The following is a 22,913-nucleotide window of genomic DNA, read 5'->3' on the forward strand; positions in this document are numbered from 1 at the left end:
GGCCTGCCAGTAGAGGCAGTGAAACAAGAAACTTGGATGATCTGGGGAAAGATTGCTATTAATAAATAATTTTTTTAGTGTTTGTTTGCAATAAAAAGCTTTATAATAAGCTCCTGGGCTTTTGATTGACTTCCTAAATCAGTTCCTTTCAAGTCTGACACAGCTGAAGGATGTGGTCTTGTACAGAAGGAGCGCAGCCTTCATCTAAACAAGCTGGTGGGAGGACAGGGAGGCAAAGAGACTGTGCCAGTACTTCTCCCATGGAAAAGCATGCAAATACATTGTTTTATATTGTAATCATTGGTATTATTTCACCTCACTGTCTTAAAATTGTGAGCTATGCTCTTTCTAAAGCTGACCAACAAAAAGCACAAACATGTTCAAGAAATAGATGCGAGAGCATTGAAAATTCAGTATGAGCTGAATTTATTTCTAGTAATTTTGAAAAGTGAAACAGGTATATTATGGTTGGAAGTTCTGCACTTGTCTCTGCTGTTCTACCCGTGAATTACTCAGATACTTGAATAGTGTCTTTTCTCCATCCAGGACTGTTATAAGCTTAATTCTTTCCAGTCAGTGCTGCTCACTGTGTTGCTCTTTGGAGAACACACTTGGAGATGGATGCTCTACCATGGTCCTCACCTCTGATCAGGCATGCTGTGCCTGTCCTGGAAATCCAAACCCAGAACTGCAAGCAGCCAGTTTAAGACTAGAACAGTCCATTTTGTGTGTCAAGTGTGACCTCCCATGCTGCCCAAGTCAAAGAACACCCCAGTTCAGAAATTTCCTGCCTTCAGGCTATTGCTGGTCTCTGAGCCAGAGCCTGACAGATTGGAAACCTCAGCTTTCAGTCCCCTTTGGCAGTTACAAGAAGGCGGCAGGGAAAGAGGTTCTCTCAGGGCTCTCTGCAAACGCTGACATGATTTTAATGAGCAAGTGCATTCCTTGGGCCATGCACAGCTGGGAGTGCAGCAGCGAAGCAGGCCAAGATTCCTGTGAGGACCTGTGCCTTTCCAGTAGGTTGAAGTCATGTCTGCCAGTGCATGCTGCCTGCTGACACTTAGAGCATCCTTCAGCAAGCTGAGGGAGAGAGAGCCAACCCTGGTACCTTGGTGGCTATGACAGACCCCTCCTGGGACATGAGGTCTATTTATCTTTGCAAACCAGGGTTCCCCCCTTGCCTACACCGGGAGCTGTGGAATTGCTGTGCTACCCCAGCCTCGGGGTGTTTTATGACTCATCTGCTCCTCAGAAAATAAATAAAGTGGAGGGGGAAAAGATACCAGCTGCCTTCTAGAAGGTTGTTATAAGTGCTTTGCTTCATTGATGCCTGCATTACGAATGAGAACTACAAAAGGTGCAGAAAGCATCTGAGTCTTGCCTGCTGCAGAATGCACACAAGCGAAATAATCCACGATACAGCAGTACCTTTCCCAGGTCTCCCCAAAGCCACATAAATCATCAGTGGACAGTATGTACTGCAACAAAGAAAACAGGTGTATTTTACAAAAACAACAAACATGGTTCTTCCCTTCATCTACTGCAGCTAGGTCCTTCATTTAGTGCAGTGAGGTACATCACTGAAAGACTTTTGAGAGCAGGCATGATTAAAGGGATGAAGCTGCTATGAGATACAGAGGTAGCAGAACCAGTCTGGAGGCTCAGTCCATCCTAATGGGCACTAGTATGACTTACTGAAAGCTAGGTAACAGCTCAGCTGCATTCTGGATTAAAAGGAAAAAAATAAAAGCTAAGAAATAATGTAAAATGAGGTGAAAAATGGAAAAGTATGTGTTACTTTTGGTGGTGTTTTTTCCACTTGTGTCTCCCCCTATCCAGACAAAGCCAGCTACACTGATTTACATACCTTGCAAACACTGTGGCCATTTCTGTACAGCAAATTGGACCTTCTCTCTTTCCCGGTAACCCCGTATTTATCACCTGAGAAAATGCCCTCTAAAGAGATGCTTTATGCAAAAAACATTTGCCCTTTGCTGCCTGCAGAGTTACATGATTATGGTGAGACTCAGGGGCCAGAGCTGGTGTTGGACTAGGATGTGGTGGCATCAACTTTCCCAGTTGTTCCTGGGCCTCTAGGAAGCATTTAGGACTTCTCTGCTGAAATCATCCTTTGCCTCCCCACCCTCTTGCATGTCAGTAGAGCAGTGGGTGGAGGTCCCTGGACCAGCTGGGTTGGTCATGGAGATGTGTTGGGAGCCCAGATCTGCCAGTTTTCCTTCCCCAGGGGTCACTGCCTGTCGCTGCTGCAGCCTCCCATGCTTCTGAAATCCAACAGCTAACCACTTGGAACTGCACCTGTGTATAAAGGCATCAGTACAAAAATCAGAGTCAATTCTGCCCATCCACCAGAGAAAACATGGCATCTTTGGTTTGTTCTCAAGCCCGCAGTCTGAGATTTCCAAGTTAAGCCCATGATTTGTCTGCCAACCTGCAAAGAGGCTTTGCAGGCAACAAAAGACAATTGAGACAAAGCAAAGGTCCAGTTTCATCCAGACTCCCACCCTCTGGCCAGGATCATGCTCAGAGGCAGCTTGTGTCTCTCCTTGCAAGTAAAGGCAGTCCTGGACAAGCCAAAAGGAAAGTCGGCTCATTTTGAAAAGTCTCCTGATTTATCTCCGAAAAAATGAGCTGTTCTGGTCTGGCCCCGTGGTGGCCCCTGACAGGATAAGGCAGAAAAGAGGGTTTAAGAATAGCCATGCTTGGAAGCATCATCATCACCCTCATGGTGCTTCCAGCATTGCTGTATTGCTCCCTGGGGGATGCAGGCAAGAGATTTGGCTGAAGTTTTTCTTGCTTTTTAATTGTCTCTAAATGCCTCCATGACAGTAGCTTACACAGCAAAGAACAGAAAAGGACCAAAGCTCCCAAAGGCAAAATTTCCAGCAGTGACAACCAGAAGCCACAGTGAAGTCAGTCCTCACCCTTCATAGGGACATCTTTCAATGCAAAGAAAACCAGAGGTCTGTGGCAAGTCTTGGGACAGGTACAGGAAGGCAGACACATCCTTTTTTGACCTGCAATAAAGTACATGTCCAGAGGAAACAGCCAGCCCTGCATCTGTACAACCCCCCTCCTGACCAACCACAAAAATCCCAAGAGAAAAAACTTTCTGTGAAAAAATAATAATTTTTTTTTTGCTTGTTGCAAAATTTTAAAAGAAACTGGTTTAGAACATGTATTTTTAAAGGTCTAAATCAGCAATGCCACTTTGAGGCGGAAAATCTTTTCCAGCCCAAGTCATCTGGGGCAGGAGGTTGGGCTTGGTGAGGTCCTTACCCCACAGCAAGATAAAGGTCTTTGCCATGGCAGTGGAGTTGCACAGATTTGTGAGATTAGGGATGCTTAGGCACTGTTTTAACCCCAGTTGCTCTACTGCCAAATTGGAACTGCAGTATTTTACCTCCCATTTACAGTGGTGCATGATGGTAGTATGTGATGAAAAGCAGTTATTTAGTATTCCAAAAAACTAAAGAGAAGTTTTTTTTGTACCCTGAGAAACCACACAAGCAATACCTATTAGGAAACCTAACCTAAATAAGACATTTTTTTCTCCTTTTTACCCTCTCAGTTCCCATCCAGCTCTCAAGTCTCTGGGAACAGCCCAAACTGGTAGAAGCTGAGCAAATCACAACAGCTGCTGGGAAACATCCCCAAATCTGGCCAAGAATCACTGGGCATATATTTACCTTGGTGGTTTCAGGGGGTATCTGCCACAAGACTGAGGTTTCATGGTTGTGTTTAAGGGCACTTTACCCCCTCTTGCAGTTTTTTGAGCTCCAAAAGAGGAGCTGCAATGCACTCTGTTTCTCCACAAGGAGTGGTGCTTGGCGTGGCCTTCTTCCCACCCAACTCTCACCCCAGGAGCAAAAATAAATGAAAAGTAAAAGTCAGGCTTCATATTCTGGATGGATATTTATTTGCTTAACAGATTTTTTTTTTTTTTTAAATTTTTTCTTTTTTGGTACAAAGCATCCAGGAAAGCTTTTACTTCTCTTTTTAAAAAATAAAAACTAAGTTTCTTTTAAAAAAAGACACATGAAAAGGAAAAAAAAATTGCAATTGCTCTGTTTAAATTTTGCCTTCCCACCCCACCCACTTCCCTTCCCCCCCCCTTTCTTAATTTGGACTGATTTTCATTCTTTTCCATATATATTTAATAAAATAAATAAAGGATTTTCTTTGTTGTGTATTGCAGTGCCATTTTTTTTAAACAAAGGCTTCATGGCTCAACATTGCAAGGTAATAACAAACAAAAGGATTATACATTAAAATCCTCCCCCTCTCAAAACTCCCCCTAGCCCTCCCCTCCAAACCACGAAATAGAATACAATTCAAGTAGTCTTTTTTTTATGTTTTAAATGTATGGATATATAAGACAAAGCAAGTACAGAACTGGTTAACAGAGTGTCCCCATTTTATTAGCAAGTGAGAGTATATCAGGGAGATGTAATTGATTCCCCCTTTTTTACGGTTCCTAGACAGATAATATATATTACTTTAAACCCAACCTATTTTACAGCCCTCTGCCCACCTCTCAAACCCATACACTCACTGAGTCCCGAGTCTCAAGCCTCAAGCCAGAGATTTGCCTTTCCCCCCCATCCCAAGCAGCGGTCCCAGCCCTGCAGCCACCCTGGTGCAGCCCCGCTCCTGCACAGCCCCTGGGAGGGGAGCGAGAGGAGGAAGGCGGGAGGCGTGGGGCAGGGAGAGGAGGGTCCGGCGAGAAGGACGCAAAGGACAAAAGAAGGAAAAGGAGATGGCAGGGCGCGGAACTGCTGCTGCTTCTGCAGGGGCCTGGTGCCGAGGGCTGCCCGCCTGCCCACTCGCTGGAGCATCGGCGCGCGAGCAAGCTGTGAGGGTGGGGAAGAAGCGGTAGGTTCCCCGTGGCTCAGAAAGCCAAGCTCTGCCAAGGGTCCGTGCAGAAGCAGGGCCTTGAGTTGTAACTGGCAACACCTTCACCATTCAAAATAGTTTGTCTCTAGAACAGTTCCCTTTTAGTTCTAAATTGCGGTGGTTTTGTTGTTTTGTTTTGTTGTTGTTTTTTTTTTTAAAAAAGGATGCGTGTTGATGTATTTCTGTGTGTGCGTGCATCTGTGTACATGAGTAACAGCCAACTAGCTCATATGGTCATGACCAAGCTATATTTCAGAAGAGAAAAGAAACACATTTATCACACTTTTCCTAAAACGAAAAGCTAAAATTTCAAGTTCAGTATTCGCTATCTTGTCTTCCCTCCCCACCCTCCCTTGCTATTTCTGGGTTTTTTCCCTTCCAACTTACTTTAGCACCATAACACATTTTAAACATTACAATCCCTCTTCAGATACTACACAAAATGTCCCATAAAAATAGTGCTTTTTTTGCCAAAAAAGTTATATAATATATTATATATATAAATCAACTAAATCCGTGGCAAATGTGCAATGCAGACGCCTTCTCCATTTAAAGTGAGCATCAGCTCACTTTTTTCTTTTTTTTTCTTCTTTCCCCTTTCCTTTTCCTTCTCTCTTTCTCGCTCTCTCTCTCTCCTCTTCCTCTCTTTCTCACATCATCGGTGATTTCAAAAGGTGCAAGTCGATTTGGAATCTTGTAATGAAGCACACACACAAAAACGCAGATGGGGGCTCCTCGGAACTTCTTCTCAGGTACATTTTTTGTTTAAAGGTGCAAAAGAAAGTTATAAAAATAAGAAAACCAAAAGAAAAAAAAAGAACAAAAAAAGAAGAAAAAAGTGGGGTGGGAATGAGGCAAAAAAATTTTATTCCTCAATATTTCTCCCCATTTTATTGTTTTTTTCACTTTATTGTCAAGAAAGACATGGAATGGACTCTTCACGAGAAAAAAAAGGTTAAAAAAATTTTAACTTCATATCCTTTTTCCCTCTTGCTCTTTCTTTTGTCTTCTGGTGTTGGCACCGGGGATGTCACGCAGCACCCGGCAGCAAAAAGTTCAAGTGCCAAACTGTCCCTTTGCAAGTACAGGTTTGGAAATACTGGGGAAGCGGGGGAATGAAACAGGTGTGGGAAACGAAACAACCCTCCCCCCCACCCCAAAAGGACGATGCCGTAGGAGCGGTGCTGCTCGCCACCGCCACTGCCGCCGCCATCCCCTCCTTGCTGTGTCAGTTGTTTGGTTGGGGCCAGAGCGGCGTGAGGGTGCCCCGCCACCCCGCTCCTTGGCTCAGCGGCCCCGGGGACGGAGGGGCTTGGGGGTCGGGAATCACCAGTCCTCCCGCCCTCCCCCAGGAGATCAAAAATCGAGACAGCTGGTCAGGGTTCATTTCTGGGGGCCAGCCGTTTCCGGGGAGGCTCGCACCGCTGGAGGCCTCTGGCTGGGCAGGGAGATGAGGGGACGATGCAGCACCTTGGCTTCCTCAGCCGCTTGCAGCCCCTCAGCCTGCCACCGGTACTGGCGAGCCCGCAGGATGCTGGGCACTTCCCGCTGCAGCCGCTGGGAGCTCTTCTTCTGCCACACGTCATACTTGGAGTATTTGGCGTGCGAGGGCTTCTGGAAGCTCTCCTGCAAGGAGAGGGGCAGCAATATTAGCCTCTGCTTAAACCTGCTTGCACTCCACAGGGTGGTTCCCCTCTTGGACTTCCATCCATCCCACGGAAACATTGCCCCTTCCCAGGAAACAGTAACGGTCAGGTTGGACGGGGCTCTGAGCAACCTGATCTAGTTGAGGATGTCACTGCTTATTGCAGGGCAGTTGCACTAGATGACCTTTAAAGGTCACTTCCAACCCAAACCGTTCTATGACTGTGACCTAGTCCACCTCTGGTCCCCCACTTTAATAAAAGCTGTCTTTTGGCAGGCTATTTGGCATGACTTGCCAATGGTGGCTGTCTCCCAAAGGCTCTGCAGAAGCAACAGAGCTTGCAGCTGGGGTTTGTCCTCTCCCACCCATGGCCTTTCAATCTTTTCTCTCGCTATTTATTTCAGAGAAGGGCCATCATCCCGGCACAGCCTCCCTACCTTGCCGAGGGCTGGCAGGCCTGACAGGGAGGTGGCGGAGAGGTCACGCTCCGACTTGACGGACTTGGCGCAGTATGTTTCCAGCAGAGCCAGGTCACAGCTCCGAAAGCAGCACTCCTCCACAATCCCCCGATTGATCCGCCGGTTATTTCGTCCCACCGGTCTACCTACAACAGCAGAGACCCTTGCGTTATCCATCAACCTGGACAGAACCCTCTCCCTGCCTCCATAGCACCCATCCCCTTGCAAGCATCCTTCCACCAACCACCAGAGACTGGTGGGTTCTACATGCTTCAAAAATAGCAGCGCTTCTCCCAAACCAGCTGACACGCACCCTCAAACCAGCCAAGTTTCATGTTAAGACTTTCCCAGGCAAATGTTATTGATGCCAACAGGCTCCCCATGTGCCTCCAGTTGTAGTTTAAAGGCACTTTGAATGATGGGGATTTATCTCCCTCCTATATCTCTGGCATGGGTGGACTTTTTGAGCGCAGCTAAGGCAAGGAAGCTCAAGCCCAGCCTGAACGCCAGCTTTGTGCTGATTACTGTGACTGTCTTAGATGTTGATCCTGGCAAGTGGATTTTATTAGAAAGAAGCAGCACAGCATTGCAGCTGCCAACCTCCCTCTGTCGGGTCAACACTCAGGCAGGTGAAGCGAACCAAGGCGGCTAAATTTTACCAGATGGGACAGCTCTGAGACAGCTGCAGAAAGAATACAGGCTCCCACACCCGCCAAGAATAGCTATTAAACTTAATCTTTTAATAAGTGTTCCTCTCCCGTTTCTGCCTTCTGCAGAAGGATGCAAAAGCCCATGTCTGGTGCAGCAACAACCAAGTGCATTTCATATAACAGCTTCACGATGACCAAAGCACTCCAAAGGAAAAGCTTACATCACTTTCACTGTTTTCCTCCCTCTCTTGAAATAAAAGAGATGGGTAAATTTGAATTTCTGATGCAAAGCAAATTTGCTTGGGAATTGTGACTTCCAAAATGTAAACAAAACTATTTTCTTCATGGTTTTGCACACAGCATATTGTGCTTTTGTGCTGTTGTAGGGTCTGCAGCCAGGGTTCTACACACTGCCTCTTCCCAGCACAAGGTGCTCCAAGCGAGGGAAGCAGAGGCAAGCACCAGTGGGGCTTGGAAACCAGGAGAATTTAAGAGAGCAAATTGTGTAAGTGCAATGCCTAACAGTGCTCACCAAGCCATGCCAAGCCTCCACACCTCAGCTGGCCTGCAGAAACACAAAAAATGGACCATATTGGCCCTGTGCATGATCCATGATGCCCCCACTTGTACTCCAGTGGAAGCAGGCACTCAAGTATTAGGCCTCGGTGAAGACTTGAGGATCCTGGCTTAGAAGGAGCTGACCACTTTCCCTGAGGTGTACCCCACCCTTGGTGCCCACCCAAAGTGCCTCGGGACAAAGTGCAAAGCACAGGAGTTATCTATGCATACTGTGTAACCCCACATGTGACAAGCAGCCCCAGATGTGCAATGCAGATATGCATGTGGGATGCAGCCCTGTCCATTCAATGCAGCCCCGTGTGTGCAACGCAGACGTGCATATACACCACAACCTTCCATGCACGACGCAACCCCGTGTGTGCAATGCTGACATGCAAAACCCCACGACCATGCCTCACTGCTGACTCTGGAAAAGCCCGGGCAGCAGGGCACCCACCCTCTGCTAAAATTGGTTGTGACCCCATATCATGGAGCCCTCTGCTCTATGCTGGTGCATTGCCACCATGCTCAGAGGTCACAATAACAAACATGGCACCAGGGTGATGGGGCAGCTGACTCATACCATGAGACCCACCTTTGGGAGTCATTTTAAACGCTCTATTTTCCACGTTTGTCCCCCCAGTGCCACCATCTGTCTTTTTTCTTTTTCTCTAGAAAAATTACAGGCACAACCTTAAACCAGCCCCACAGGAAGGTGAGAAGGATGGTTCACTCTTGGTAAAGGTTCAGCAAAGGGAACACTGTTAGTAGTTTAATTTTCTCTATATAAATACTTGTGTCCAAAAAGCACACTGGACTGGGACCTCTCTTTAGAGTCAGGGCAGGTGTGTTGGGTGCCCGCAGCTGCACAAGCAATGCCAGTGTAGGCAACCTGGGTGGTGATGCCCAAAGAAGGCAGGGGAGAGGAGCCAGCTTGGGGCCAGCTGCATTCTCCTCTATGCATGCAATGTCCAGTGAGGTCCATGGAAGAGGTTGCGCTGCACCAACACCCTGCACTGCTTACGGCCCCTGCTCAGCACCTGTCAATCCCAGTGCCCAACTTGTAGGCATGGCAGGTTGTTGAAGCATTAGGCTGCTCCAGAAAGGCATCATGAGCACGGGCAGGAGAGTTTGGAAGGGAAAGAGAAAAAAATTCAAGTCACCCCCCCTTGCTAGCACGTCCCCAGAGGGCTGCATTCACACTCCCGCTGAACAGAAGGTTGCACAAGCGATGACACACAATTTGAGGAGAAGTTGAGGTTTTGAAAGGTTACACGTCTCCTCTCAAAAACAGAAGTTTCCCACTTGCAGCTATGTGTTTGTTTGGAAAGAAGAGAGGAGGAAAAAAAGCAATAAGGAAAGTGGGACTATATTCACCACCACGTCACCCAGGGCAATTTGTGGCATGGGTATGCATGAGAAGATCATGTCACCATGTGTTAGCAAATGCCCAGGTGTGGCACCATCAGGGTGAGCTCCCAGCAGGGACCAACTGCGCTGCTATGGTCTTTTCCTCCCTGACTACTGCGCCTGCCCAGTCAGTGGGCACAAGTGTGGCCCCCGGCCCCAAATGTGTTGCCCTTTCTCTCTTCCATAAATCTGCTGCACGCCCTTCCCCTTGCTGGCACCACTACCAGCTCCACCACGACTGTCTGATAGGACACATTTCCCATTACATAATTGTCCATACAAATCTTGCCAAATGCCAATACAATCCTCTGTGGGAGAGTTACTTTAGGAAAAAAAATAAGCAAACATAGCAAACAAGGATGTAGTCACAGAAAGTACCTGGAGACAACAACCCAGGGAGGAAACACCAGGACATTGCTGGCTAACAGCAATATCGCTGCTGACCTGGATTGGGAAAAGTGTTTGTTCCGTAACAATTTACACAGGGACTAAAGGTTGAATTTCCTGGCTTTTGCTCGTGGGTGGCATCTCACTTTACTGCCACTGCCAAACCCAAGGAAGGTTTTGCCACTCTGTCTCTTACCCGCAGGGGAGAATTGTGTGGGCAGCGGGCTGCGGCACCGCTCGGGCACGCGAGCCACTTCCCATCGCAGCAATGACCACTTCCTCCTGAGGAAACACGCTTCCTCTGGGCCTTCAATGAATGGCTAGGCTCTTTTTCCCAAAACTGTGCTTCACAAAAACTTCCTACAGCACTGCTGAGGGTATGAGCCCAGAGATGCAAAGTCCAGTGATGCAAAGCCCGGTAGTGCAAAGCCCTTCTGCTGCCTGGGGTTACTGCAGCCTAGCAGTGGGCTATCCCGACAGGGAGGGCTGGGCATCCCAGAAAAAGTACAAAGCCAAACCCAGAGAGACCACATACCTGCAGCTCAGCTATGCCACTGTGCCAGAGGCAGTGAAACTGCCATGGCCACGGGGGACAGGAGGGTCCATTCCCTAGCATCAACACCCCACTGCTCTGGGCTCCCCACTCTCACCAGGGTGGGACAGATGCTGCGGGGAGGGGTGCACTGTGCTGGTGCCACCCTGGCTGGGTCCCCTTTCCTCCGGTCAATCAGGCGGTCAGCCGAGTGGAAGGGGACTTTGGGTGTAAACAGTCCCCGTGCCCCTGTCGCAGGAATGTTGGGAGCAACAAGGGGGCCTTTGTGCAGCACCGGGCCCCGTCCCAGTGCCCCCAGCCTGGCCCTCCCCCACCCCGGCACCGCACTTTCCCCCCTGCTTTTTCCTAGTATTATTCGGAGGAGCGGCGGGTGCGCAAGAATGTGCCCCGTCAGCACAAGCGGCTGCAAAGAGCTAAATTCTTATCAGCTGTTGGAAAGGAGGAAACAGGAGCTGTTGTTTACAGAGAAGTCGGCCGCCTCTCCCCCTACAGCCCCTTCTCCCTCCCTGCTAGCACTGCATGACAGCAACTTCACGGCCGAGGCTTCCTCTCAATCTACCCTGCATTTTCACTCTGGGCTGCACTCAGAATTCCTCCATGGGTTGTGCCGCTGTCCCTGGGTGAGTGCTGGGGAGCAGGGAGAGTGGTTCCAGCCCTACCACAGAGCCACAGCAGGAAGCCACCACCTTGACAGCAGCTGCAGGCCAACCCAAAAGCCTTAAAAGTCACTGAGATGAGGCATCACTAGAGGAGAACAAAGTGTGCTGGCTCCTGCCCCTGTTAGTGCAGCTCTTTTGCAGCCCCAACTCTTGGAGGCAGCTTCAACATCCTCGGCCTCAAGCACCTGCACGCCACAGTGCTTCCCAGGGCACCTGAGGGCTGGGACTCGCTCCTCATGCCAGTGGACAGACAGGCATTCCAGTTATCAGGGGTGCACCCTGCTCAGTCTAGGTTGCATATTTCCCCAGCTTCAGATGCCTGGGGGATGAAACACCGTCAGTACACTGCATCCCCTTGCATCCGTGCAAAGAGTGTTGTATTTCAGAGCTAGCTTTGCTAGCAAAGTGCTCACTTTTACGAATGCAGAGCATCAGAAGTACTTAAATAAGTGCTGCAGCAAAAGAACCACTAACGGATTTTCATACCATTTTTTGTTTTTTTCCAACATTACCAGTCAGATGCTTCAACAACCCTTGTTCAGCAAGCAGGATCCTTGTGTACCCCTGGGACAAGGCTGCACAAGTCATTTACTTCCCATATGAATGACTGCATTAGCACAGGCTGCTCATCAGGTCATACATCCCATGCTGTGAGGTGCTCAGCTTTAAGATGTAAACCCCACAATTGTGCAACATAACTGTGCCCTATCGCATCTACACAGTGACACGTGGGTTTAGGAGTTAAGATGAATGTGATCAGGAGAACTAATCACTTATGAGGCCAACTGATGGAGGTAGAAGGTGAAAAATTAAATGAAAAGGGGATGTACAAAACCCCTCATCAAGTAGAGGCATTGCCCAAATGTCTTCAGCCCTGCATGGTACAAGCTGGTCAGATGCTGAAGGGGTTAAAATATTGGACTGGGGGAACTTTGCTTTATCCCCAGCACCTGGGCTCTCTAGAAAGATTCATAAAGGTGAATGGGGGAGAGACAGGAGAGGACAAAAAAAAAAAGCAAGAATCCCCTTGCAAGTACCAGAATGGCCACTTGGCACCAAGAGACTTGTCTCCCTTCAAAAGTGGTTTTATTTTGGCCTGGGCAGCTGGGTTATTTGAGGTGAAAGGAGGTCAGTTTGACCGTAAAACAAAAGCCCCGTTCCCTTTCATCCCCAGAGAGGGGGAGGAGGGAAAAGAAACCATGGGAGGAAGACGGATGCTCCTCAATATCTAGAGGGAGAGGAAGAGCTAAGAGAGTGGGAGAGGAGCTTGCCTCCTTGCTGTGCCGGTAAGGTCAGACCCAGAGCTGCCACCCTGGTTGAGTGCCGGCACAGGGCTCATTGGCAGAGGAAAGCTGGAAGAGGAAGGGCAGCTGATATGCAAACCCCCACCACTTGGATCAGTCAGAAGAGGGAAATGCATCCAGAGCACCCCAAAAGTGCTGCCTGCCCACAACAGCCAGGGAGCCATGAAAACACCTTTCTGCTAAGTCATGCCCCCTGCTGGGGCAGGGTGATTGCCCCAGCTAGTTCCAAAGCCATCTGCAGTCCAACCACCTGCCAGAAATTACACAGCCTGAACTCCGCTGTGGCTGGGTGTGGGATCCCTGCACCTCTCCCTGCCCAACCTCAGCAGGCAGCACCAGTCAAGTCTGGCAAAGCACCCACGTTGCAAAGGGACATCCAGAGTCATCTTCCAACTTTGCAGCAACCTGTTCCCTGCATAGGCAGACTGGAATAAGAGAGAGGCTGGCTCTCAACTCCAGTACTCACAAAACCCCACCCCACTACTTGAAAGTGACTTTTTAACATCTTTTTACAAGGCAGAGGCAAGACTGCCAAATACATGGCACCATGTGCAGCTGGTATCCTCTTCTTCCCCATGTGGCTTTGCATCTTTCCTGTAGTCAGTCTGTGGTTCAGTCCTCAGTGGGGAGCAAAACACAGGGTCTTCCCTCTCCCGAGGAGAGCAGAGAACTGAACCACCAAAACAAGGTATCACACTCGAGGCACCTTTGCCCATAGATCACTCAGCATCCATTGCTACTGGTTTACTCCTCATCCTTCCTGTTTACCAGCTAAGCCATTGTAATGCTAATGCCAGTGGTCCAAACACCCAAAGCATCCTGGTGGAAAGCCTGCTGCAGCCAACTGGCCTGAAGCCATCTGCACTCTGCAGACAACAGCAATGCTGCAATTTTTTTTTTTCCCTGCATTAGCTGCACTGCAAAAGGATAAGACATCACTCTTCAGCAACAAGTTTACCATCAGGTAGTTAGGAGGTCATGAAGTGCGTTTTGAGAGTAGCATAGAAGGTGCTGCTGTGCCAAAGCAAAGCCTGCCCAAGAATGAGTGCTCAGCTCCCTGCCTGCTGTCAGATGCAGCACTTAGGCAGCAAGGTTTCAGAATAAGCCAGGACCCAAGCTCAGCAGAGAGCTGGCTGCAGACATCCTTGCTATTGTAATGACTTGCCCACATGACTGGTGAGCCAGCCACATAAGGTTCCCCAGTGATATTCAACTTCCCCGAGCATATGTGGGACCCAGTTTCCCCATGGTACAAGACCGTGCCCAAAATTGACATGAGGTGGGTTTATGTCACCCTGAACATGTCCATTTTCTTGCTCTTCTCCTGGCCTACTGCCACGTATAAGGAAATCATGAAAAGCGCCAGGTTGGGAAATCCCTCCTTTCCCTCTTGACCTGGCTCCACTTAAGCAGGGTGTGGGATGGGGGCAGCATCCTGCCTGCTGTTGGCAGCTGCCCAGCACTTACTGAAATAGAAGCCCCTGTCCCCGCAGACGAACTGCAGTGTGTCCACCAGCTCCCCACCGCAGAGGGTCTCCGCCGTGCCGTACGCAGTCGCTGAATCCAGTGCGTAGGCCAGGAAAGCCAGCAGCAGCAGCAGCATCCGCCTCGCCGCACACATCCTCTGCACCTGGGGAGAGAGGCACAGCATTAACACTGCGAGACAGACCCCTCTCCACCACCTCCCCCAGGCAATGCCCCCCGCCCACAGCATGCTGGGGGTTTGATGCCCGGACATGTCGAGATGCTGCAGGGAAGGACCGGCAGCACTGCGACGGTCGCTGGTGTGAGGCTGGCTCCCGGCACTCGGCCTGCCGGGCAGCCGCTCGGTCAGACAAGGTTTGCATTGAAGCAGTTTTTCCATTGGAAAATCCCACTTCAACCTACGTCTAAAAGGCTTTTATTCCCTCTGCTCTTTCAACAGCGTGATTTTTTTATTTTTTCCCCCCTTTACATGGGAATTCATTCAAATTATTATCAGTAGGGTGTTTTTTTTCCTCTTCTGGTGACAGGTTTTCAGGCCATACCTGAAAACATGTCCCTCCAAAGCAGAAACAAGTGAAGTTTCAACCTGTCCTAGAGCTGCTTTTGAGGAAAGCTGGGAACAACAGCCTTTGTCCTGGGCATGCGAGGCTCGGACAATCAAGGGGTTGATTGCACAAGCCGTGTTTGCTGACGAGAGTTGGGACTGAGAAGACATCCCTCAGGAACAATGCAGTACCATGGGAAACACACTTGCAGCATCACCAAGGAGGACCAAGGCAGTATCAGACAGTGCGGAGCACTAAAAAAGAAACTCCAGGGATATTTGCTAACTAGCCCAAAGATTTCCCCTGGCTCCACTCCAGCAACCAGCTTTACCTCTGTGTCAGCTTCTGTAAGTGTAAAACAAGGCTGTTATTGCCCCACTGGATGGGACAAAACCCATGGATTGTTCAAGGTATTATAGTCCCTCAATGATGAGCCTCACGGTATACATACAGCCAAATAACACTGGTGACCAGACAGGTCAGCTCAAAATAAAGAGGATAAGTGTGTCAAAATAGCAGACGGTGTGTGGCAACCCTAATCTCAAGCAGAGCATCCCTTCTCTTTGCTAACATTCAACCAAGATGCTAGGTTTCACATCCAGCTATCATCACCATAGCATCTGAGCAACTCGAGAATAACATCAGTTAATGAATATTACCTCACCCTCCCGGGATGCTCAGAGATGGAGCTGAAGCCCAGGATAGATTAAATGACTCGCCCAAGGTCACAGGGGAAGTCTGCAGCGCAGCCAGGAAATTAGCCCAGCTCCCCCGAGGCCCCGCTACAGTCCTGCCAGCAATAAAGACACCCTTGCTACCGAATTTTTACTAGCACATAGCTCGAATCCGTGCTGCTAGAAATGCATCATGCTTGCAAGTCGCAGGCTCTACTGAGCAGTGGGAGGACAGGGACCAGCAGCAAGAAAAGCCAAGAAGTTGCAAGGTCTGGATGGGCTGGGGGGGGGGCATCCGCCCTGCTTGAGTGTTGATGCTCATAGTATTGCTCAGCCTGTGCTGGCAGAGACCAGCAAGGCTGACAAAAGCCCTCCTGGGCTCTCAACAAGAGAGGCAGCAGCCCTGGGTACAAACCGGTCTCAAACCAGCAAGTGATGAGAACCAGGATGAGCTTTTCCAGTAGCAATGATCCCTTCGGCATACTGCGGGGGTTTTGTTCTGTATTAAAGTAGGAGCAGAGGGATGGCACCAGGTTGTGACACCATGCTGCCAATCTGCAGTGTTTTGCCATCCATACCTTTTCACCTTGATTTTTTTTTTATCCAGTGGCCAACAGGTGTTTACTGGGCCTCCCCAACATGACCACAGCATCACCTTCACTGCTGAAGTCATGCCTCTGGTGCAGCAGCATCATCAGTCAGATCCCCAACTGACAAAAGACCAACGATCCTGCTCCCTTCCCTTTTTTCCCCCCTTTTCCTCTTTTTTTACATGCATCTCCTGTTTGCTGGTGTCCCCAGGGCTTGGGTAGTGCCAGCAGCTCATTGCCAAGGTGACAGATATGTGCCACCCAGTACTGCCATTGAAGGCACTGATGTGGGACTTCAGGACACCTACGTAATCCCCCATCCCCAATTAGGCTAACGCTGGCTAATGAGCAGGCCAAGCCAAAGCCAACCCCCCCAAGAAGGGGCTGCTTGGTGGTACAGGTGACAAACCCTGTTTTTCCTCCGCATTCAGTCTAAAGAAAGGGGTGAGATGCTCTGAAAAGCAAAGAGAGAGCGAGATTTTGTCAGCGGGGCGATATCTGATGCTGGGGAGACCTGATACCTTCTGTGGAAAAACACTCACGCTCCTCGGAAAATACCCGCTCCTGCGCAACTCACGCCACAAGCATAAGGCAGCCCCTGGCAGCTTTCCCTGCCTCCATTGCAAGCTCTTTTTGGGTGGCCACACACCCTATAACTCCATCCAGGAAACAATCCTGAAGCCACTAGGACAGGGACAGCCCCAGTGCTGTCATCCGGATCACGGCTAACCTGGAGGTGTGAAATGCAATCAAGTCCACCTTTGCCCATGCACCAACTGCCAGCCCTTTCCACTGCCATTACCTTGGCATCTCCCTACTCCCTCCAGCAACCGTGTAATGAGAAACCAGGCAGCAAAGCAAAAAGCATCTTTATTTGCTACCCAGTGCTGCAGTTTCTCTCCAGTTTGATGGAGCCACAATCCAACCCAACCTGTAAGCCCTTCCCTCTCACTTTAGCCCTACTACCTCTGCTGAGGAAAAGTCCCCGCAAAGGCTAGACAGGCTCCCAGAGTGCCATCACCGGCTCATGCCCCAGTGACTTTCCAGTTGATCCTTCCCACCCTCACATGCCTCTCCTAGCAGGAATGAGCAGCACTCAGGCAGGAGAGCTTGAACCTGCCTTGCCATGGCTGCTGAAGCAGGTGCTACTCCCCCAAACAGGGTGCTGTGGCACAGCTGGGTACCTGCAGCCCGTGACCAGCTGCACAGGTTGCATGGGGCCTCAGTTTTCATGGCCAAATCCTGCTCAGTATGATGAGTCAAAGCCCTCTGAACACCTCCAAGACTCCATTCTCCACTGAAAACATGGGACAGCAGAGCTCTTGGTTTCTAGTCCAAGTGTTAGGACAGGCACAGTCTCCTCAGCTGTGGGACAGGAGTAAATTCACACCAGTGGCTGAAAATACCTTCAGATTATATTAGAAAGCCTCTCTTACATGACATGGAACAGGAACAAGGCATAGAGAGGGAAGTGGGCCACTTCCCTAAAGAACAAGGTCCTGTCTCTGCTAGGAGAGAGACTACAGCCACCACAGTTCCCTTCTTGCCAGGGCGGGTTGAACCAGCCATACTGGCTGCTGTTCCTCCTCATGTGCCCAGGGAGAGCTCAAAGGCTTTAGGATGTAGTGGGAATAGCAGTGCTAGGCATGCTGGATGCTCAATAACGTGAGCACCAAATTCCTTCTAACGAGGGCTTGGACCCCATACAGCGTGCAAGAGAGTGATGCAAGAGGAATTTTTTTGGTTGCACAGGTACCCTGTGTACCATCCTAGGAATCACATCTGAAGTTCCTCTGAATAACCTGCATCTGAGAGCAGCATATTCAGTGCAGAAGAGGCTCAGACAGGACATCAGCACACACTGCTGGCCTCTCTTTCCCAGGGAGGGTCTGCTTTGCTCTCCATCTTCATGTCGCCCTCCTGCATTCCTCTGCATTCCCAGGACCCTACACAAGGCCAGGCTGCCACTAGAATCAGCTTAGCCATGAGCTGCCATATGCAGGATGCTGCCGCTGCCTTGGAACTCCTGTGTATTCCTGCCTCACTGCTGTACCCATCCAGCAGAGAGGTCCAACAGAAAGCATCTTCTACAGGTGGTTGTGGTGTGCCAGGAGTGAGACTGAGGGCAGGTCTGCAGTGGAATAGCCCTCCCACCTGGGACCATTATAAGATATTTCAGAATCTGCTCCAGAATCAGCTGGATCGGCAATTACTGTCCAGCTGCTGGGGAGTGAGGGGCCAAGAGGCCACAATGCACTAGAAGGTCCAGTTGCCAAATCTCAGAGAACAGCTCAGGCATCCCTTACATCCAGGCTTGTTCTGAGCAAATCAAACCACAGTGCCTCTTGGGCAACAAACATCTCCCCAAAAATGGAGACTAAACCTCCTGTCTGACCTAATTCCTTCTTCAGTCTGGCCTTCATTGCAATTTAATATGAACAGAACAACGTAGGAGGGAATTGACAGATGGCCCAGTCTGTAAAATTTGGATTTGGACAGAAAAAAAAAACCCCTCGCTTCTTTGTGGAGCACTGCAGCATTTAAAAGGGAGCACAGCAAAAAATCACCAGCCCAAACCCAGCTGTGTGTGCCAGAGGGAAAAACCCCAGTTTGCACATCCCAGCATCCTTCACACTCCACCTCTCCTCCAAAAAAAAAGTGAGCAGACTGATGTTTTGCTACTCACATGATTGCCTGTGAGAGATGCTGAACATCTGCCTCTCTGCATTACTCCTCTCTGTGGACTGCCCCAGGAGAGTAGGGAGCTGACCCGGTTTTGAGCACAACAATCCTGAAGGGGCAGGATGCCAAACTCACACATGCCAAGTGAATGCCACCCCAAGTGAATGCCCATGGGGCAACACAACCTCGCATGGAGTGCCAGGCCATGACGCCCTGAGGTACCAAACAGCAAAGGAACAGTGGAGACCAGTGGGAGAGGCAGGTGCCTTGGCAGCTGAAAACCACCCAGGAGCTGCATCTTGGGTAGAGGCACAAGGATGGGGTGCCCAGCAGGACCTGAAGGGAGAGAAGCCACCTCATGCTGTGCCACAGAAGGGCCTCCCTCTTCATCTAAAAGAGAAATGAGGAGATTTCCACAGCCTGAAAGAAGCAAGTTTCAAAACACAAAACTTTTAACCACTGAGCTGTCAGATGAATAAAACCAACCTGGAACCAGCGGTTTTGCTGTTTAGCTCAAGCTTGAAGAAAAAAAAACAACCTGGCTTGCATGACATTCATGTGGCTGAGGATGGCAATACTGCTGCTATTTTTAGCACTCACTTTTTTTGTCTTCATTGCTCATCCCCATCAGCAGCCCACTCTGCCCCACACCTGGGGTCACCTTTCTTCTTCCCATCCTGTGAGCCAGGAGAGTCACCTGTCTCCTCTGCCTGCAGGACAGAGGCTGAGGCAGGCAGGGGAGCGCTGCCCGCACCCCACGTCTATACATGTTACAGCGAGAACTACCATGACTGTGGAAAAATCAAGCTGAAAAAGGTGAATGGGGTATTCAGTACCATTTACTCACCCCACTGGGGAGTAAGAGCGTATTGCACAAATTTTGGTATGCAGCCCAGAAACATTTGATTTATTGTATAAAAAAAAGGAAATGCAATCTTGCTTAACGCTTCTAAAGACAGCTGGCAGGACCCAGTGAAGGGATTTAAGTCCGTTTTCGTAGCCTCACTTAACTCCTTTCTTTATTGTTCCTCTCTCCTTTCTGCATTCTCTTCCAGAACCTGGAGTATATCAGGGAAAGTTAACAGCAAGTTAAGCTGTTAAATCAGAAATCGCGGTGACTGGAGTCTACTGGCAAGTGATATTCCCACAACACGTTGAACTTGCTTTATATCTTGGCAGAACAACTTTAACCCTTTCAGAGCTGGGCTGCAACGCCAAGGCAGATTTCTTCCCCCTGTGCCCCCCACCTCTCGTGACCCCTCAGACAAACGTGCTTAGGGAGGCCGATATCACTTTGCCCTGCTAAGACACTCATCAGCTTTTAAAAGCAAAGACAATCCAAAGAAGGATCGGAGAGGTCAGTCCCAGGACACGAGCTCGGAGAGGGTGGGCCACTTACAGTGCTCGTATGCACTGCTGGAAACACACCAACTCCTCAGTCCCTCTAAAAATAAGACCTCACCTGCTGTGTTTGCTTTATTTAAAAAAAGAAAAGTACAGAAATGCTTTTCTCTGGTGCTCCATGAGGCAAGCTGGGCTCATGCTGAAGCCCAGAGGAATCAAGGGGAAGACACGCTCTGACAACTCCAGGTTGACTGCTCAAAGCAGCAGTCCTCCAGCCAGGCTGAAAAAAAGATCACCTGTCAGGAAAAGCGCTGGGACACACACACAGACACATTTTGGCTCTCAAATTTCATGCGGTGGTAGGAGGGGACCGGCGGTGTCAAATCTTTTATCCCTTAATGAATTTTCACAGGAGCTGGGATAGCCCCTTTTGAAAGGCTGAGTGAACTTGTGTGGGTGTCAACAACATGGAGCAAGATTTACAGCTCTGACCCATTCACCCCCACCAAAATTGTCAAGTTGGGTCCAAAACAGCGCAGTGGAGCTCAAATCAGAAGTGTCAGTCAGTTTTATACCTCCAGATGTCCTTAGCACAAAGTCACCCTCACAAAACCCCATGACCCAGGCTCCTCAACTCCACTCTAAATCAAGACAAGAAACCCAAATAAAGAAACCCAACACGCTTCACCCCTCCCCACCCCCTACACACACAACCTGACAATAAGCAAACCCAAAGAAAAACGGGCCTCGGCCTCCCAAGCACATCCCGGCATTGGGAAGAAAACAACAGACTTTGCATAGGAAGACTGGGTTGAAAGCAGCGGCTCTCCCGAGGTGTCTGTTTAAAACCACCCACACAAACCTTGTTTTTACACTTGATTGCTCCACACCACCCGAGAGAGACCTGGCGTATCAGCAACCCTGCTGAAGTACCCGTGGCTGGAGGCGAGGCAGACACATCTGCTGGTACAGTTACGCTAAATCCGAGTTCCCTCATGTGCCCCAATTCCCTACTGCTCAGAGTGCTAAAACCTTTCCAAGTTGCGCTCTTAAAACAATTACTGCAGGGAAAAGCAATTGGGAAGGAAGCAGAAGAAAAAATTTAAAAAAGAAAAAAATCACAGAAAGTCGAAGGTTGCACGCCAACCATTAATTCTCGCTCCATTTTGGCTTCGCTTTCTTGTTTTTCCTCTCTGTATTTTTATCCCTCCGAGACCGAACACACCGCAGTGTTTTGCAGAAGAGAGTTTAATAACCTCTCCAGTCTCCGGAGCCGGGGAACTGCCCGTCCCCTCCCCGCGCGTCCCCCCGCTCCCACCGCCGCTCGGCGCGGAGGGAGCGCCACGGGCAGCCGGGGGCCGCGCAGCGCTGCGTGACCTCGTATAGCCCCGGCCCGGCCCCCGCACGGCCGCGGCCGCCCCCTCCGCCGCTCCCCACGCGGGACCGCGCCGGCTCCGCGCCGCGCCAGGGCGGTCCCGCCGCAGCATCCCCGCCGCCGGGTGCGGGCGGCCGCGGGAGGGACCCCCGGGGATGCCCCGCGCACCCCACCGCAGCGGGGCCGCCCCGCCAGCAGCGGCTGGGCCGGCGCTCGGGGTCCCTCTAGTGACACGCGTGGGGACGGCGGGCAGCGGGGCCGGCGCGGCTCTGCCCGGCGCGGCTCGGGATGGTTCAGCTGTGCCCGGGGCGGCGCGGCTCGGCATGGCATAGCACGGCGCGGCATGGCACGGCTGTGCGCGGCTCGGCTCGGCATGGAACTGAGCGGCACGGCACGGCTCTGCCCGGCACGGCGCGGGGAATCCCACCGCCCTCTGCCCGCGGAGGGGCAGCGCGGAGCGGCGCTTACCTTGGCACTGCCGCTGCTACTCTCAACTTCTTGCGGCAGCGGCGGGCCGGGAAGGAAGGCGGGCTGCCGGCAGCGCTCATCCGTGTGTGCCCCGGCGCTTGACATGCTGCTCTCCTGCCCTGGCAGCGATCGCGGCTTTGGCTCGCCTTCCCCGGGCCCTGGCACGTTCTCCTCGCCTTGCCTTTTTGGTATGTCAAGTCCCTGCTGGATTTTTTCTGAAGGATGTTATTTTGTTACGATCAGGTATTTTGTTATTCTAGAGAAAGAGCGAGCGAGCGCTTTCCTTTCCTTTTTTTTTTCTCCTGTTTTTTTTTTTTTTTCACCCTTTTTTTCTTCCCTTCTCTTTCTCTCCTCTTGCTTTGGCTGCCCCTTGAGTGGCTCTCACTTTTGTGTTTACTGAGTGCGTCCCCCTGGCCGGGGCGAGGAGCCGGCTGCCTCACTGCCCGCTGCTCCCAGCTGGCTGCCCCACGAACGAGGAGACAGGCAGGGCGCTCCGGCTGCCCCCCTTTTATACCCCCCCAATGGGCATGCTCTGCCGGCGAGCACCAGCCCGGCCACGCAGCCAATAATGTTGCAGAGCTGTCTAACCCCCTCTCTTCCCTCCCTCCCTCCCTTTCTTCCCTCCTTCTCCCTCGTAATCCTCCGGAGTCCAGCTCGGGGAGGGAAGAGGGGACAGAAAGTTTGTGCCGCACGGTTTCTTTGCGGGCTGCTACCCCGGGTGGGGGCTTTGAACCCCCGTGCCGGCCCCAGGTGGGAAGTGGGCTGCGGGAATCCCCCGCCTCCCCGCAGCCCCGCAGGTGGGGGGAGAAGGTGTGTGGTCCGCGCCCCGAGCCCCTGTCCAGAATACCGGGGGGCACCCCTTGAGCGCCTCTCGCTGCGAGGCGGCGAGCCCCATGCCCTGGCGGGGTAGGAGGGGGGAGATTGCCCAGCCCGTCCTCCTTCAGGTCTCCCGAGGTGCGCACGGGCACAGGTGTCCGCGCCGGCCGCCGAACTGCTCCGGAAAGCTTCCGGGCAAAGGCGCGGGCATTCCCGCACGGCTGCCCCGGCTCCCGTGCCTGCCCCGGAACTCCGTCCCACCCTACGCGCCCAGTGCGGGCAGGCGAGCCCCCATCTCGGCAGCAGCGAGCCCCTGCACCCACCCGTGCGTGTCCGTGTGGACAACATGGGCGCTGCCTCTCCGCATTCGGATTTTGCACCTCGCAGAGCACCTTC

General features: G+C 51.0%; 1 protein-coding gene across 1 annotated transcript; it reads right to left on the bottom strand.

The window, feature by feature from the left end:
* Window positions 1-4,417: 4,417 nt before the first annotated feature.
* IGF2 (insulin like growth factor 2) lies at window positions 4,418-22,147 on the bottom strand. The gene is made up of 4 exons (XM_027724158.2): window positions 21,702-22,147; window positions 14,006-14,168; window positions 6,997-7,163; window positions 4,418-6,540 (listed from the first exon to the last, which is right to left on the bottom strand). The coding sequence occupies exons 1-4, from the start codon at window positions 21,804-21,806 to the stop codon at window positions 6,298-6,300; spliced, it is 678 nt and encodes a 225-aa protein (XP_027579959.1). The 5' UTR covers window positions 21,807-22,147; the 3' UTR covers window positions 4,418-6,297.
* Window positions 22,148-22,913: the final 766 nt, after the last annotated feature.

Source organism: Pipra filicauda, unplaced genomic scaffold, assembly GCF_003945595.2.
Source record: "Pipra filicauda isolate LSUMZ 115617 unplaced genomic scaffold, ASM394559v2 scaffold222_size1277272_pilon, whole genome shotgun sequence".
NCBI classification, from domain to species: domain Eukaryota; kingdom Metazoa; phylum Chordata; class Aves; order Passeriformes; family Pipridae; genus Pipra; species Pipra filicauda.

Bases quoted from the DNA above. Each gene is read 5' to 3' on its own strand.
- IGF2 (XM_027724158.2), bottom strand. From the start codon at position 21,806: ATGTCAAGCGCCGGGGCACACACGGATGAGCGCTGCCGGCAGCCCGCC. The intron at 14,169-21,701 runs GTAAGCGCCGCT...CTCTCTCCCCAG, and splicing joins GTAGCAGCGGCAGTGCCAAG to GTGCAGAGGATGTGTGCGGC. The intron at 7,164-14,005 runs GTAAGTGCTGGG...CTGCTGTTGTAG, and splicing joins GGACAGGGGCTTCTATTTCA to GTAGACCGGTGGGACGAAAT.